At 38.4% G+C, this 17809-nt stretch overlaps 1 protein-coding gene across 1 annotated transcript in view; it reads right to left on the reverse strand.

Annotated features, from left to right (window-relative positions):
• The window catches only part of CHAT (choline O-acetyltransferase), a 94215-nt gene that overhangs the window by 10724 nt on the left and 65682 nt on the right, over positions 1 to 17809 (reverse strand). The window contains exons 10-11 of the mRNA XM_069067081.1: positions 9996 to 10124; positions 502 to 624 (exon numbers count right to left, since the gene is read on the reverse strand). Of these exons, the coding sequence (XP_068923182.1) occupies positions 502 to 624; positions 9996 to 10124 (252 nt within the window). The remainder of the gene's footprint in view (positions 1 to 501; positions 625 to 9995; positions 10125 to 17809) is intronic.

Genomic DNA, 17809 nt, shown 5'->3' on the forward strand with positions numbered 1-17809 from the left:
AACCAGACTCAATTAATTTCTCTCTCTCTCTCTTTTTTTATTTTTTGCTTTTTGGAGGGCAATTGGGGTTAAGTTACTTGCCCAAGGTCACATGGCTAGTTTTTGTGTTAAGTGTCTGAGGCTGGATTTGAACTCAAGTCCTCCGGACGCCAGGGCCAGTGCTCTATTCACTGAGCCACCTAGCCGCCCCTCAATTAATTTCTTAGTGATTTAAAACAGTTGAATCTTTAACAGGAAATCTGAATCATATAGCCTCTGTTTGGTTGAGTACTTTTCTTTTACTTCAGAGGTTTTTTTTATTAGTGTCATTTTATGAGCACCAGGAACACTGTGCTTCCCTTTTTAGAGGGTTTATATGCCCTTTCTGAGTGTAGGAACAATATATCCTATCAGGGATATCAGTTTATTGTATGCAGTGGAAAAAAATATTAGGTACATTTCTTTAGAACCAAGAGGACTCAATCCTTACTTTTAGAAGGTCTATTATTTGATTTTACTCACCTATAAAAAGCCAACTGGAGTGCCACCTGAACATAAGCATCTGGGCTGGTCCTTTGTTTCTTAATGAACTCTTTGCCATAGTTTTCAAATTTATAAACAATGAAGTCAAGATTCTTCACTATCCTGAGAATGAAAATAAAATTATTTTTAACATAAAATATGGTTTATATTTTCATTTCTTCAGCATACATATCAGTACTGCCTCAGGCACTCTTGACTTCTCAGTTCTCAATCTACTCAGTTCTCATGACCAGTCTGTCACTCTACCTCATCTATAAGATACCTATAGAGAGAGATGGCTCTACTCTTGATTTTGCCATCACCCATAAGTGTTCTACTTCCATGTTCATGAACTCCAAAATTCCTTCATTTCAAAAGTTCTTAATTTGTATGTGAACTTAAAATTTTTTGGATAGTTAGATATAATTGGTTTCCTTTATAATCTCATGTGATTTATTTTATGTATTTGAAAACAGTATTTTGAGGAGTCCATAGGTGTCACCAGACTGCCAAGGGGTCTATTACACAGAAAAGGTTAAGGACCCTTGCTTTATGTGATCATAATTTTTCATCGTTTCATCCTTCCCTCTACCTTACCTAACCCTGTTCTACCATTCTCATCAAGACGCTAGTCACTCCACTACTCAGTTTCCCCCAGGCCATCATCCCTATTCATTGGTGAAATAATTCCACTCTGTGCTATCCTCTACAATCAAATCCCATATCCCTTTGTCCTTAAGTGATCACGTCTCACTAAACCTGGACCTTGATTTATTCCACCATCAGCCACCTTCAGTCCTGTTTACTTGCTATCACACAAGGCTAGAGAAAATCACAAAACTGTGCTGACTAGATCTTTTATAAATTTATATTACGTAGTCTCAACTGGGATTTCACTGTGGCAAGGCAATGATTTCTCACTTCCCTAATTAACTCACTGTTCCACTTGCTACAGTGGCCGTTTCAAAGCTTTTCATCCTTCCTGAAGCTTCCCATGGCACTCTCTCCTCTAACCATTTTGTCTGAGAGCCTTATTTCATATATAAATGAAAAAACTGAGGCCTTATTCTAAGAGCTTCCTCTTTTCCCCAACCTCTTCATATCACATAACTCAGATAACTTCTCTTGCTATCTCCTCCTTTACTCATCTCTTGTGAAGAGTTAGACATTTTCCTTGCCAAGGCAAACAATTCTACTTATACAAATCATCCCATTCCTTCCTGCCTTCTCCAGCAGACTGCCCTCTCTATTATCTCTGCTTTCTCACTAACTTTTAATCTCTCCCTAGCTATTGGCTGCTCACCTACTGCCCATAAACATACCCATGTCTCCTCCATCTTTAAAAAACTCATTTGATCCAACCATACTTGCTAGCTAACATCCTATATCTCATCTCTGTGGCTAATACCCTCGAGAAAGCTATCCATGTCAGGTGCCTCCACTTCTACGCTTCTCATTTGATTTAAACTCCTCTATAGTCTGACTTCTGATCGTATATTTCAAGTGAAACTTACTCTACCCAAAGTTACCAATGATCTCATAATTGCTATGTCCAATGACCTTTTCTCAGTCTCATCCTTCATGACTTCTTTAGCCTTTGACACTGCTGATCACCCTTTTCTCCCAGATATTCTCTTCTCCCTAGACTTCTTTCTAGTAACACTGTTCTCTCCTGGTTCTACTTGTTTCCTTTGCTGGATCTTTAACTGTAGAGTGTCCCTCAAAGCTCTATTCTGGGCTCTCATCTTTTTTCCCTTTATATTATCTTGCTTGGTGATCTGAGGAGTTCCCATGAGTTCAATTATCATCTACTCAGATGATACACAGATCCATTCTCTCTCCTAAACTCCAGTCTCATGTCAAATGATTTTTGTGTATCTTAAACTGAAGATGATTGAGGTAAGGAACTGTGTTTTTACCTTTTGTTGCATTCTCAGAGTTTAGCATAGAGCCTGGTACATAGTAAATATTTAATAATGCTTGTTGAGTGACTGAATTCATTGAGCATTTATTGAGTACCTGTTTTTTTTTCTTTTTTTTAATGCTTTATTAACTTCTGATTTACATCGTTCGTTTCCACGATTTTGAGTTACAAATTTTCTCCCCGTTTTCCCCCCACCCATCCCCCCAAAACAGCAGTCCCACAGGATATCCCCACCTCCGATCTGCTCTCTCCCATATTTTCTCCCATACCCGTTTCAACTTTTCCAGTGGATCTCTATGCCTCAGTGCCTGTATATCCTTTTTTTCTTAATAACATGTAAGATGGTATTAATAGTATATATACACATACACACACACACATATATATATATATATATACATATATTTGAATATTTGATTTTAAAACTTTCAATTCCAGATTCATTCCCTTCCCCCCCTGCCACCCACCCCCACTGGGGAGACAAGCAGTTCAGTATAGGTTGTACATGTGCAGCTAATGCAAAACAATAACATAGTAGATGTATTATAGAAGACTGACTATATTTCCCTCCCTCCTATCCCACATCCCACTTGTTCTATTCTCTATTTTGATCCTGTCCCTTTTCAAAAGTGGGTGCTTCCAACTTCCCTCCCCCCCAGCCTGCCCTCCCTTCCATCATCCCCCCTCACATCCCCTTCCCCCCCCTATTCTCCTGGAGGGTGAGATCCCCTATTTAGTGTGTATTTCCCTCCCTCCTCAAGCCAGATTCAATAGGAATAAGGTTGACGCATTCCCTTTTGCCTTCCTATTCTTCCCCTCCATTGTAACCATTTTCCCTTGCCTCTTCTTTATGAGATAGTTGTCCCACTCTGTCTCTCCCCATCTCCTCTCATTATATTCCTCTCACCTCTTAATTTCACCTTTTAAGTATCATCCCTTCCTGTTAAATTGGTCCCGTGCCCTCTATCTATGTATACCTGTAAACATATATACACACATTCACATATGTATTCATATGCCCGCATACCCTCATATAAAGAGATATATATATATATATTTATATATATATATATATATTTCTAAACCCTTCAACTACTGAGAAAAGTTTCATAAGTTACAATTATTGTTTTTCCATGTAGGAATGTTAATAGTTCAACTTTGGCCAGGTGGCTCAGCAAGCAAGAGCACCGGCCCCAGTGCCGGGACGACCCGGATCAAATCCGGGCCCAGACACCCAGCACCACACCCAGAAACAACAACCGGCTGTGCAACCCCGAGCAAGCCACTCAACCCCGATTGCTCAAAAAAAAAAAATTGTTCAACTTTGATAAGTTCCTTATGATTTCTTTTCCCTGTTTACCTTCTTATGCTTCTCTTGCTTCTTGTATCTGAATGTCAAATTTTCTATTCAACTCTGGTTTTTTCAGCAAGAATGCTTGAAAGTCCTGTATTCCACTGAATGACCATATTTTCCCCTGAAACATGATACTCAGTTTTGTTGGATAGGTGACTCTTGGTTTTAATCCCAGCTCCCTTGACCTCCGGAATATCACATTCCAGGCCCTTCGATCCCTCAGTGTAGAAGCTGCCAGATCCTGGGTTATCCTGATTGTGTTTCCACAATATTCAAATTGTTTCTTCCTGGCTGCTTGTAATATTCTCTCCTTAATCTGGGAATTCTGGAACCTGGCTATAATATTCCTAGGAGTTTTCTTTTTGGGATCTTTTTCAGGAGGTGATTGGTGGATTCTTTCAACCTCTATTTTGCCCTCTCGTTCTAAAATATCAGGGCAGTTTTCTTTGAGAACTTCCTGGAGGATACTTTCCAGGCTCTTACTTTGGTCATGGCTCTCAGGCAGTCCAGTAATTTTTAAATTATCTCTCCTGGATCTATTTTCCAGGTCAGTGGTTTTTCCCATGAGATATTTCACATTGCCTTCTATTCTTTCATTTGTTTGGATCTGTTTAACAGCATCTTGATTTCTCATAAAGTCATTAGCTTCCATTTGCTCCAATCTAATTCTGAAGCAATGATTCTCCTCAGTGAGCTTTTGAGATTCTTTTTCCATCTGGCAAATTCGACTTTTTAAGGCATTCTTCTCCTCATTGCCTTTTTGAGCCTCCTTTGCCATTTGAGTCAGTCTGTTTTTTAAGGTATTATTTTCTTCAGTCAGGCTGTTGACTCTCATTTCATAATTTTCTTGCATCGTTCTCATTTCTCTTCCCAATTTTTCCTCCACTTCTCTTATCTGCTTCTTAAGGTCCTCTATGGCCTGTAACCAGCTTGTATTTTCCTTTGTAGCTTTTGGTGCAGGAGTTCTGACTTCACTGATTTCCTCCTGTTCCATGCCTTGCTCCTTTTTATCCCCAAAATAGGAGTGTAATGTTGGAATCTTCTGTCTGCTTTGTTTCCTTTGCCTGCTCATTTTGCCACTCAATGATTTGACTTTTGGGCTTTTTGCCACAGTAGGACTCTGCCACCAGACAGGGGGGTTTTCGTCCCAAACGCTGGGGTTTTCTCAGCTGCCGGAGGTATTAGATGGGTGCCCTCTCTGAGGTCTCCACATGCTCTGGCAAGCTGGACACACACCCCAGGACCTCCACCCTAGACTGCAATCCAGATCCAAGCAGGTTAAAGCAAGAGCGATTACCCCTCAGACTGGTGCTTGGTCCCCCTACACTCTGCAGGCCAGGAGCTGAAGCCGCCACGTGGCACTGGCAGGCTGTGCCAGCGTCTCAGTGGTTTCTCGCCCCGGGGGTAAAAGCCACGCACTCCCACTTACTGGGTCCCAAAGTCCAGAATGCACTGGCCTCTCACCTTGTCCTTCGCATCTATGTATTGATAAATCTGGAAACAGCCACAGCTGCTGCTGATCTGGAGTCCCTCTGGCTGGCAGCTGGTCAGGCCCGCCCTGGGGCTAAAGCCTTGGCGTGGTCCTGGGCTCGGCTCCCAGAGCGTTGCGCTGGCCGATTCCTGCCGGCCTGCCGGACTGTTCTCAGCGGGAGGTTAGCTTCTCTGTGTCATTTTGTGGGTTCTACAGCTCCAACGTTTGTTCAGAGTCCCCTTTTTACATGGATTGGGGAGGGTGGAAGCTGGAGCCGCGGGAGGGTCGTGCTTCTACTCCCTATTGAGTACCTGTTATAGGCCTACTTGACCTTGTGTAGGATGATAGATGATATAATCCCTATACTTAAGGAATTGACACATTTGTCAGCAAGAAATCATGTACACATGTACCACATTCTATCTCCTGTTTCAGCCAGAGATGGAGAGCCTGACTCTCCCTATATCTCCCCCCTCCCATTCCTGAAATGCTTATGGTCCTCATCTCTGTCTTGGAGAATAATTAGCTTCTTTTAAAGCATAGCTCAGATGCTACCTTTTATGATCCTGCTAAATGGTAGTGTTGTCTCCCTCTAAAAATTACTTGCTATTTACTTCTTTGTTTTTTATTGAGTCTTTTCAGTTATGTCCAACTTTTTGTGACCCCACTTTGAGGTTTTCTGGGCAAAGATACTAGATCAGTTTGCCATTTCCTTCTCCAGCTCATTTTACAGATCAGGAACTAAGGCAAACAAGGTTAAGTGACTTGTCCAGAGTCACACAGTTAGTGGGTATCTAAGATTGTATTTGAACTCATGAAAATGAGTCTTCTTGAGCTCTGTCCACTGTGCCACCTAGCTAGCCTGTTCTCTGTTTACCTGTTTTATTTCCTCAGTGTATGCTCTGAGCATGAACTGAACATGAAATAAGTATATTCTATACTCAGAGGTGTGCTGGTAAATGTTTAACAACTTGCTTTCTTGATGACAGCAACAACAAAAAGTACACAGTCCACTTACAAATTTGATCTGCATTATTAACATTTTCTTCATCACTTTCTTAAGATTAGAAATCAACAAAATAATAAATCAAGTCTTGATCTGCAGCATTTGCCAATTTCTGAAGTCCAACTGCTCTTACTAAAAATTTAACAATTGGCTTTTGAGGTCTGGGGCTGACTCCAGTATATTCTTGTGTTAGATTGCATAGTACAGATTATCAGTGTCATTAGGGTTCAGAGAATTGATCAGTTGTGGTCAGGAGTAATTAGGGGAGGGTAGAATTTGAATCAGCAGATAAAATATTTCATCTGAAAATAAAATTTCAATAAGTATTCACAGCATATGAATTGGATTAAAACTTGATTTATGTGCCTTAAGAATACGTAATGATATTATATTCAGCATCTATTACTGATTTTTTTTTTTTTTTGCAGTGCTAGTAATCTAGTTCCTGGAAAAAAACATGAAAAATAATCATCATCAAATAAAAGGCTACACTAAAACTTGAACTGGAGCTTATGCCCTGCAGGTTTCCAGAATGTCCACCCTGAGCCCTGCCTCATCTGGTTCACTATTTAAGGCAGGTCCCAGGTGTGCTGCACTCTATTCCCTACTCCCTGGCTTTTTTTTTTTTTCAACTACCTTGCTGGGCCTCTCTCCTTGGTTATAAAATTAGGATAAAATTCATTGAGACATTGCTTCTGGAAGGGATATGTCAATCTACTCCCACACTAAATATTTTTAATTGATATGTATCTTTTATTATCATCGTTTTACATAGTTATCTCTTCCCCTTCATAAGAGTTTTCCCATATAGAAAATATTTTTTAAGGACAAAAAAAGAGAAGAGGAAAAAAGTCAACATAATTGATCAATACATTGAAGAAGTCTGAAAATATGTGCAATGTATAACCACATATGGATCTCCCCCCTGTGCAAAGGGATGGGTTTTAAAGGGAAGGGATTGTCTTTTTCTATCTATCTTTCAAGCTATACTTGTTCTTTATAATTTTACAGCATTCACTTTTGATTCTTTTGGTTGTTCTTCCCATTTACATTGTTGTAGTTGTTGTGAATATTATTTTCATGGCCTTGCTTGCTTCATTCTGTATCAATTCATGTAGATCTTTTCCATGCTGCTCTATATTCATCACATTCATCATTTCTTATAGCACAATAACATTCCATTACATTCATGTACCACAATTTGTTTAGCCATTCCTCAATCAATAGGCACTTAATTTGTTTTCTGTTATTTACTATCACAAAAAAATGGGGCTATAAATATTTTGGTGTATATAGGGGACTTTATTCTTATCAATGGCCTTTGGGTTAAAGCGTATGGACATTTTAGTCACTTTATTTGCATAATTCCAAATTGATTTCCGAAATGGTTATATTGATTCATAGTTACTCCAGTGTACTAGCGTGCCTGTCTTCCCACATCCCCTCCAACGCTGACTTATTGTCATCTTTTGTTGTAGTGAAACCTCACAGTTGTTTTGATATGCAATTCTCTTGTTATTAGTGATTTGGAGCATTTTTTCATATGGTTATTAATAGTTTACAATTCTTTTGAAAACTGTTTCTTCATGTCTTTGGACTGCTTATCAATTGGGGAATGGATTTTATTCATATATATATATATAGATAACATTTATGTATGTTTATGTATATGTATATATGTCTGTTAACTGTTTCTATATCTTGGGCTCCAAACCCATATGAAGAAAATTTGATACAAAGATTTTTTTTCTCCCCATTTAACTTCCTAGGTGTATTGTATGTATTGGTGTATTGATTTTGTCTGTGCAGAAGATTTTCAGTTTTGTGTAATCAAAGTTATCTATTTTGTCTTTTGTAATTGTATCTGTTATTTGGTTAAGAATACATATCCTACCTATAGCTGTGAAGGCATATGATTTGCTTTTTTTTTGTAATATGATTTTTAATATTAAGGTCATGTATCTATTTAGAACGTATTTTGAAATATAGTATTAGGTGTTGGCTTAAGCTTAATATCTGCCTTTCCAGTTTTGCCTATAGTTTTTATTAAACAGGGACTTTTGTCCTAAGTAATTTATATTTTCTGGTTTACTGAATTCTGGGCTATTGAGTTTCATTGTTTTTGGTTCTCAGTTTCTAGTCTGTTTCATTGGTCTACTTTTTTTTAACTAATACTAGATGGTTTTTGATGATGTGCTTTATGGTACAGTTTGAAGTCTGGAAATGCTAGTCCCTTTTAATTCCCACCTTTTTATAATTTCTTTTAATATTCTAGAATCTCAGGGGTGGGGAACCTGTGTCTTTGATGCCATATGTGACCTTCTAGGTCCTTGGGTGCAGCCTTTTGACTGAGTCCAAGTTTTACAGAACAGATCCTTTTTTTAAGAGGATTTGTTCTGTGAAGTTTGAATTCAGCCAAAGGGCCACTTTTGAGGCCACCTGAAGGCCACAGGTTTCATACCCCTGATTTAGATCTTTTATGTTTTTCCAAAAGAATTTTGTAATCGTTAATTAGTCAAATTTTATAAAATGTTCCTTGGTGATTTGATTGGTATGGTATTAAAAAGTGTAGATTTACTTTGGTAGTATTGCCATTTTTATTATATTGTCACATCCCAACAATGAGCACTGAGAGTTCCTCCAGGTATATATGTTGTTCTCTATTTCTTTTAGGAGTACATTGTGATTGAATCCAAAAAAGCATTTTGTATGCTTTGGTAGATTGGTCCCCAGATACATTATACATTTTGTAGTTATTTGGAATGGCATTTATCATTCTATTATTACCTCTTGAATCTTCTTATTATTACATACAAATACTTTTGAGTTTTGAGGGTTTATCTTGTAGCCTGCAACTTTGCTGAAGCTATTAATTGTCTCAAAGCCTAGTTCAAATTTTCCTTAACTCTTCTAGAATGTTTCTCTGAACTTCTTTAGTTCTTATTGTCTGTATCATTTATTTTGTTCACAAATCATACAACAAAATCATATTTTGTTCTGTACTGTATTGTTACTCAATTATTGTGTGTGTTTTAATTTTGTCCCTCAAATAGATTACAAGTTTCTATAAATTGCAGTTCTTTTTGTAATGGGCACAAGACTAGACACATAGTAGGCACTCAGTAAAGACTTATCAAATGAATTAATTTTAACCAGTAACAATCATGTACATCTTTACCATCTTTTGGAAGAACGGCATGACTCAGAATTCCACAATAGAGTGGGAATATATCTTGTAATTTTCCATTGAGTCATAAAGTCACAGAATTTTAGAGCTGAAAGGAACTGTAGACATACATAAACCTGTGGTAAAGTCATGTTAAAGCCTTCCCTCCCTTTCCTGGGGTGTTGTTACCCTGTAAATTTAAGCAAATTGGAATAGCTTGGATTCAAATAATCTATTCAAACTAGTTGTTTATAACTCCTTTTGAATTCAGTGAATCGTATTCCCCAGGCTTTGCTATGTTTCCCTCCATGAAACCTGCTTTTAAAAAGACCCAAAACAACTCCCCACCTTTTGTACTTTATGTAAATGATGGCTACTTTAGCACACTTATTTCCTCATGTGTTTTGACTCACCTTTTATCTGACTGCATTAACATGAAAGTAACTCAATGGTGAAAGGGACTGTAACAGTAATATTTGGGGATTTCCAAAATGCCTCAAACCAAGAGGCTAAAAAATCAATGAGGCTATATATAGTGCAATCACCCTAAGAAAACCCAAAGGTCCTCCCTACCGTTGGAGTTTGTCTGCTGATGATGCCAGGTGTCCCTGAATTTCTGGGGAACATTTCCATCTCAGTCTTCTGGGAGCAGGAAGCTCACTGACAGAATCAGCTCTAACTAGCTTCTTTGAGCTCTCCTTCCTGTAAGTGCAGAGATAGATATCTTGAGTTCTAATCTTCAGTGAATTGGTTAATAGCTTCCCTATATTTCCTTACCTTCTGGAATTATTCTTTTGGTTGTTGCCTATATTTGCAAGCTCACAATGGTTTTGCTGCTAAAAATCTTTCCCAAACTTTTCCTTACATTTCATGGAAGACATATATAAACAGTGGAAGTTTTAACCATAAAATTATTTCCAAAATATTCATATCAATTTAAACACAATGAGCTTGGTTTAATTTTTTTCATTATAAGATTTATAGCTGGAGGACTGCCTCATAGTTTAAGAAGGTTTGAGGAAGCCTACAGCCAGATCAGAGAATTTTTTGCAAGCAAAGGCCACTGACTCCTAGGGAAGTCCAATTGAGAGCCCTGTAGAAACACACATACACACACACACACACACACAACTTGGAGTTTGGTTTTTAGAAAAAATATAAAACATTATGCTTATCTGCTTTTAAAGTCATGAACAGAGATCACAGAATTTTGAGTTTTAAGGTAACTTAGTATGTCATCTCACCCAACACCCTGAATAATGCAAGATTTTTCTCTGCCACAACACTGACCAAAATATTATCAAGCCCTGCTTGAGCACCTCCAGTGATGGGAAAATCACTACCTCACCAGTATTCCATTCCATTTTCAGGTGGTTCTAATAGTTAGGAAGTTCTTCCTTTTGATGAACTGAAATAAACCTCCTTCTAACTTCCACCTGTAGCTTCCTTTTAACACTTCACCATAAGCTAACACCTGATTCTATTTAGCAGATACAGCAAGAAATAAAATAGACCTCTGTTGTATATTGTGCTGCTAATAATACTTCAGAAATTCTAGTCTCTCTACCACCTGACAGATGATCTTCAGGAAGACCTATGACTTGACACAATTTAGTGCTATGTGGTAAAACTGAGGATGAACTTTTCTAGACTGGTCCTCGGACTACTCACATTCGTACTCACATACAACCCATAACTGGACCCACACTTAGAGCCTCTAGAGTTTGGTTTGTACTCCCTTGGCATAGCCTTTTGGGTCACTTCCATGGCATGATGACATATAGGAACTGTGGTCTCTCAATCAGCTGCCAAAGTAATTTTTCTAAATTATGGGTCTGAGTCTGTCACTCTTCTATTCAGTAAACTCCGGTGGTTCCCTTCTATCTCTAGGTCCAAGTGTAAGCTCCTCTCTTTGGCTTTCAAAGTTCTTTAAAAGGTAGTCACAACCTACCTTCCTTTCTAACCTTATTTATTATACCCCTTTCCCACACTCTCCATTCCAGGGAGTCTGGCTTCTTTTGATTGTTCCTCATGCATGGCATTCCAGCTCCTCTCTCTTTGCTTTTGTCCAGCTTATTCCCCATGGCTAGAATGCATTCCGTCTTCACCCCTGCTTCTTAGCACCCCTTGTTTCCTTCAAAATTTGCTTAAGTGACACCTACATAAAGCTTCTCTTGATCCCCACAGCTGATAGTATCAATCTTCCAATTTACCTTGTATTTATTTTTCACCTATATTGTATATACTTTTTTTTATACTTGTTATCTCCCCAGAGAGAATATAAGCTCCTTGATAGAAGGGACTGCTGAATTTTTGTCTTTGGGTTCCCCAAAGTCATAGGAATATCAGTACCTTCCAGACCACTGGTTCTACTTCTAGCCTAGCCCTCCAAGCCATCATCTGGAAAAACAATTCCTGTGGAGAAAAGGCCAGCCATCCCTACCAATTAGGTACCCTGAGGGAGAGACAGGAGGCCAAACATAAAAGGCAAGTCAAACTACCACCACAACCACTTTGATCTCCATTTCCTCACAGGCTATGATGGAGGCAGCCCAAAACTCTGAGTCTAGGAGCCTTGGAAATGGCAGTGACCCCTAAGCCACAAGACCTGGTTTCTAGACCAGCCCCCTACAGCCATCTTGGAGAAAAGAAATCACTGTGGAGAGGGGACACATCTTCCTCATCACCAGCAGCTTCTGCTGACCAAATGCTACCAAATAGCAGATAAGCACAAAAGTCTTAGGAGTGGCAGCACCTCCCAAACCACCAGTCTTGCCATCATCTGGGGAAGCAACTTATATGGACAAGGGAGGGACCAGCCATCTCCACTGACTGCTAACTAGATGCCACCTATAGGGCAGCAAAGCTGGTCTAGCTGAAGCACCATGGGCCCCTGAGGGAGAGACAGGAGACATGTTCCAGACAAGTCAAACCAAGACAAATTATACCACCACCACCATGACCGCCATCTCCTCTTAGACACTGATGGGAATTGCTCAGGACCCTGAATACAAGAGCCTTGGGAAAAGCACTTCTTCCAGGTCAGTGCCCTCAACCACCATCCAGGGAAGCCACTACTCCTGTGGAGATGCAGCTTGGCCACCACTCCTACAGGAGCTACAGGAACAGCTACTGAAGACCCAGAAAGAAAAGTTCTTGTCACCAGAGTCCTTGGCCCTGTCAAATGGTTCAACATCAGGAAATGATAGGATTTTATCAGTGGAAATGACATTAAAAAAGAGGCATTAACCACCTGCTCTGCTGTTGTACCCCAAGGAACATGGGATTTTTTTCATCTGACTTGCAACTGAATGTGTTGTCTTTCCCTATTAGAAAGCAAAATCCTTGAGAGCTCCATAAGACAGTACCTGTGCTCAAGAAGATCACAAATAATTTGTATTTGTATCCCGAGGTGTAGTGTAGCACAGTGCTTTGGACAACATTTAGCAAAATCTTTTTTCATTCATTCATTCATTCATTCATTCATTCATTCATTCATTCATTCATTCATTCATTGCCTACCGAGCCCAGTGCCTGGCCCATAGAAGGAGATTTATAAAGCTTTTCCACTGATTTGTTAATAGACTTTAAATTCACTTTATCTTACTGTCTCAAGCCCACTTTGCCACTGCTCAGCCAACCATGCCACACTGCCTCCTTGGCAGTTGTCATCTCCAACCTATCTATACTTCCAATCTGTCTGGAACTCAAGCTTCCACTGCTGTGACCCTGGGTGGGCTTTGATTAGTGAACATCTACTTGATGTTGCCCATTTCAGGTCGGCTTTACCACTTCCTAATCGTTTCTCTTTCTTTACTCTTTCTTAATTCTAACTCTGGGAACAGTTACCAAGTCAATATTACTGTTCCTGGAAAGGATATGTCTTCTGATTAATCACCCACCATTCCCTCTGACTTCCATGCTCAAGAAACTCCTAACTATTTGTCCCTAAATGTGTTATTTTTTTCCTATTAGAATATAAATTCTGTGAGGGCAGTAACTGTATTGCTTGCTTGTATTTGTGTCCATAGTGCTTAGTGCGATTACTGGCACATGCTAAGTGCTTAAAAAATACTTTTTTATTCATTCATGTCATTGATTCATTTATAGGGGATTAATAATAATAATTCCCAGTTCATGTATCATCTTAAGGTTTACAACAACCTGTAAAGTAAATAATAGGAGCTTTATCACCACATTTTACAGTTGAGGAAACTGACACTGAGAGAGATTAAGTGATTTGCCTATGATCACATAGCTTGTTAATTTTAAAGCCAGAATTTTAATCAAGGTGTTCTGACTCTTTATAGCAGGCTTCCTATGCTTTTTCCACAATGCTGGCCACTTAAAAGAGAGAAATAGAAGAGGAAAGGAGACAATGGGACAATAAAGAGGATGAGTAGGGAGATGCAGAAACAGAAAGAAATGATAAACTATTTCTCAGAGAAAGATGAGTGTAAAGAGACACAAGTAATAAAATAAACCAAGAGTTTTAAGGACAGAACAAGAGATACTTTGTTGATCACCCCTAATTCCCTGAACTGTGTGTTCTTACACCCCCTCTGCTCCTCCCACATACTTGGGTTTTAAAAGGAGCCTCTTGGGTCATACTAATGGAAAAAGGGGGTAGAAGAGAGACCAAAAGTGCTGTTCAATTGGCCTCTACTTTCCAGTTTTTCCAAAAGGAAATGTAGTCATGTCTCATGACCAGGAAGAAAGATGGATCCACAAAGGAGTATTGTCATCCACAACTGCCTCATTTTGAAACATTCTGGAGGGAGAGATTGTAAACCTTCTGACTTTCAATTCAATACAATTCAGTAAGCATTTAGTGTGTATTTACTATGTGAGAAGGTACTGGGGATACAGCTACAAAACAAATAACCTCTGACTCCAAGTAGCTTACATTCTAGGTCCTCTGAGCACTAAAAGTCTGATTTTTAGCAAACAATCTAGGATAGAAAACAGATTCTCTCAAAGACGAACCAACCCCAATTTGAAAAAAGCTACTTGAAATACTTTACGTATCCTTCTTGTGTTTCTCTAAAACCATTCATTTTGTCATTTGTTACAGCACAATATTATTCCATTACCTTAATTTACTATTTTTTTCACTGATTGATGAGCATCCCCCCTTAGATATATAGTAACAATAAATTGTCATAAGAATGACTGAGCAAATAAGTTATTTTGACTATTATAAATATCCTAATTAAGTATAAGGGACATTTGAAAAAAGATGTTATCTGTATCCAGAAAATGAATTGATAAATAGAAGTATGTATAGAATGATTTTACATATGTGTGTGTATACAGACACCTATTTGTGACTAATGATGACCCTCTCTAGGGTGGGTGGGAGAGAGGGAAGAAAAAAAAGGAAAAAGGAAATTTACATGATAAGTTCGTTGTATATTTAAAAGGATTAGCAGGTTGTACATAGTAGATTTGTAGTTTCATGTGCAATTTTCTTTTTTTTATTATATTTATATTTTATTATACTGTTATGGAAATGAACCATAAGCTAAATAAACTATAAACCATAAACTAAAATTAAAATAGATTTTTAGAAAAGTATAAAAATGGACAACTTTGAAAGACTTATTCTGATTAGTGTAATGAACAGCATGACTCCAGAGGAGTAATGATAAAGAAAGTGATGGACTTAGTATGCAGAATGAGATATGCATTTGTGGACATAGTCAATATGGGAATCTGGTGGAGTTTTGTTTCTGTATATACACACACACATATACACACACACACACACACACACTTATACACATATACATACACTTATATGCATATACACATGTATATACATACACTTATATACATAATATGTGTATATGTGTATATAAACAAAACCTTTGTGACACATGTAATATTATAATTATATATTATATTACAAATGCTTTATTTTTCTTTTTTCCTTATCAGTAGGGGTACGGAGAGATAAAAGAAAATAAATACTTATTAAGTGAAAAATAAAATAACCTTAAATACTTTATTTTCTTTGGAAGCATTTAATGATAACTTTTTAAATGGTACAAATTTTAGTGAAGGCATCTTTAATGAAAAGGAAACCCTCTTTTCTCAGAGGTGATCACTATTAGTGAGCAATCCCAAAAGACAATAATGAAAAAATAGACCTTGTATTTCAACAGAACCTTTGTTTTGGGATGCTCTGTAATAAAGCGGCATTTCTAGTATACTTTGGGTAGAATAATTATAGGACCACAGATGTAATTTTTATTTCCTTCAAGTATATGCTCAATAAATTCTTACTGATTTATGGTTGGGCTGAAGCATGTTAAGAAGCAAGTAGTTTATCATTACTTCTTCTCTGGAGAGAAGAGTATAGCCAAGGCATGGGGGCAGGGTTGGAGTGGGAGAGAAAAGTAGAAGGAGTTCTGGTGGAGACTGGGATAGAAGAGGATACCACACTGGGATTTACCCTACTGTGATGGCTGCTTATATTGTCCTGCACAAAAGTTTCAAAGGGAATTTTGAGGATTTGGGGGGGAGCATCTGTGAAGCATTACTGTGGCTACTTGTTTTACTGATCAGATAATTAATTATTGAGTACTCTGGTAACTCTTTGGGCATATGTTTGAAGATTTAAATCTTACATTATAGAAATAAAATCTCTACATAAGCATATTTTATGGCTTGGAGGGGTTGGAAGAGGGAAAGGAATGTCCTTTTTGCAGCATTTGGTGGGGAAGGGGGTTCAGAAAGGACTTAGGTATGGTGGGGATTCAAGCTCAGGACTATATATCACTAAAAACATTGTAGACTGTTATAGTTGGAATGGACTTCCTAAAAGGAATATGGCGTTTCTTTTATTTCTTTTGGAGAATTTTGGAGGATGGAATATTATATGTATGTTCTATGTTGGACCCTGCCCTCTTGGGTAAAGGAGAGAATGATGACATAGGCAAGGAGGGAGGTAGTGATTTCCTGGGAATCTGTGAGCAGAGTACTAGGTGGTGGTGGTGATGCCCAACTGGTTGAGTGTGTGTAGTGGGTTTTCAATGAGATCAATTAGCTACAGCACAAGAGGCCAAAAGTTGCACATAAGCAGTACAGCTAGGAAGAAGAAGAAACATGATCTCCAAGAAGGGGATCAAATTGAAAGTCACTGCAGACTCTGTTTGACAGCTGTCATGAGGTGAGAGCCATGGGACTAAACCTAGTGAGGAGTCCTGGTGACCAATTAGACTAGAATAGAATTTGGAAGATTATGAGTTGCCCAGTTTTGCTGTGGACAGATTATTTTGGTGGACATTCCAAGATTTTTTGTACTCATATTATTTATGGATTAATTCATTTCTTGTTCATAAACCCTTGCAATACTCAGTTGGACGTCAGGATACATGGCAAAAAATAGAGAAGAGAGGCAGGTATTAACAGGGAGGATATTAAGAAACAACTGAAAGCCATTTCAGGGTTGTAAGAGTGGAGAATCAGAGTGTAGCGCAGACCACTGAGCTCCCAACTTCTCAGGGCTTAAGTTTACTAGTGAAGGTAGCTTCAAGGACATACTTTTCCTCCTCATCAGAAAGATAGAGAAGTAAGATTCCTTTTCCCATGGGAACTGTACATTCTCACCTCACCTCTGTATCCTATAATCCCCCAGTTTGTTTTAAAGTTAAACTTCCATGTCATCTACTGCATGAGAGCTTCCCGGATTCTCCCCAGTTGGTATTTTCGTTCACCTAACTTACCTTATATTTATGTTGTGTATCTAACCACTTGGGGGGAGCTTGTGAATGAGTTTAAGCCCTAGAAGAATCACTGGGTTGTTATAGTGGAGTCATTTTTCCAACTGCACATTCACAGTTGAACTGCCTTTACTACTAGATGTACAGCATCCTCACTATCCTCTCTCCTCAGAGGTTAGGTTTTGTAGCATGGTAGGAAAGTCTTAAAGCATTCTCATTGAAATGTCAGTTTTTATTTCCCCATAACATATTGTTTCTGGCTTGCTTCATTATCTACCCAAAAGTAAAGAAATTGAGTGTGTATTTCAGATTCTTTTGCAAGGCTTGAGAAAGTTGAACATTCCTCCTCACCTTTAACTCCTCTTGGCTCAGCCTCCAATTCAACTCAGGTGAACAAATATCTCATCTCTGAAAGGATAACCTCCCCCTTCCCACTTACCTGCTGTCATCTATATATCTGCACATTAAGTAAAATATAATAAGCATCCTGGGTTATTTTGTTGTTAATCAACAGTTTTCATCACAGGTAAATGGCTTAAGACAGGAAATAAACATGTGGAAAAAGAGCTCAGCTTCCAACCCAGGCTGCCTCACAAATAATCTCTTGTACATAGTTGATGCCTTCATTGTTAGGCTACTGTGCTTGTGTATCATTTTCAT

Source organism: Petaurus breviceps, unplaced genomic scaffold (genome assembly GCF_028583685.1).
Source record: "Petaurus breviceps papuanus isolate PSGF00001 unplaced genomic scaffold, PetGlider_PUasm1.0 90740, whole genome shotgun sequence".
Classification (NCBI taxonomy): Eukaryota; Metazoa; Chordata; class Mammalia; order Diprotodontia; family Petauridae; genus Petaurus; species Petaurus breviceps.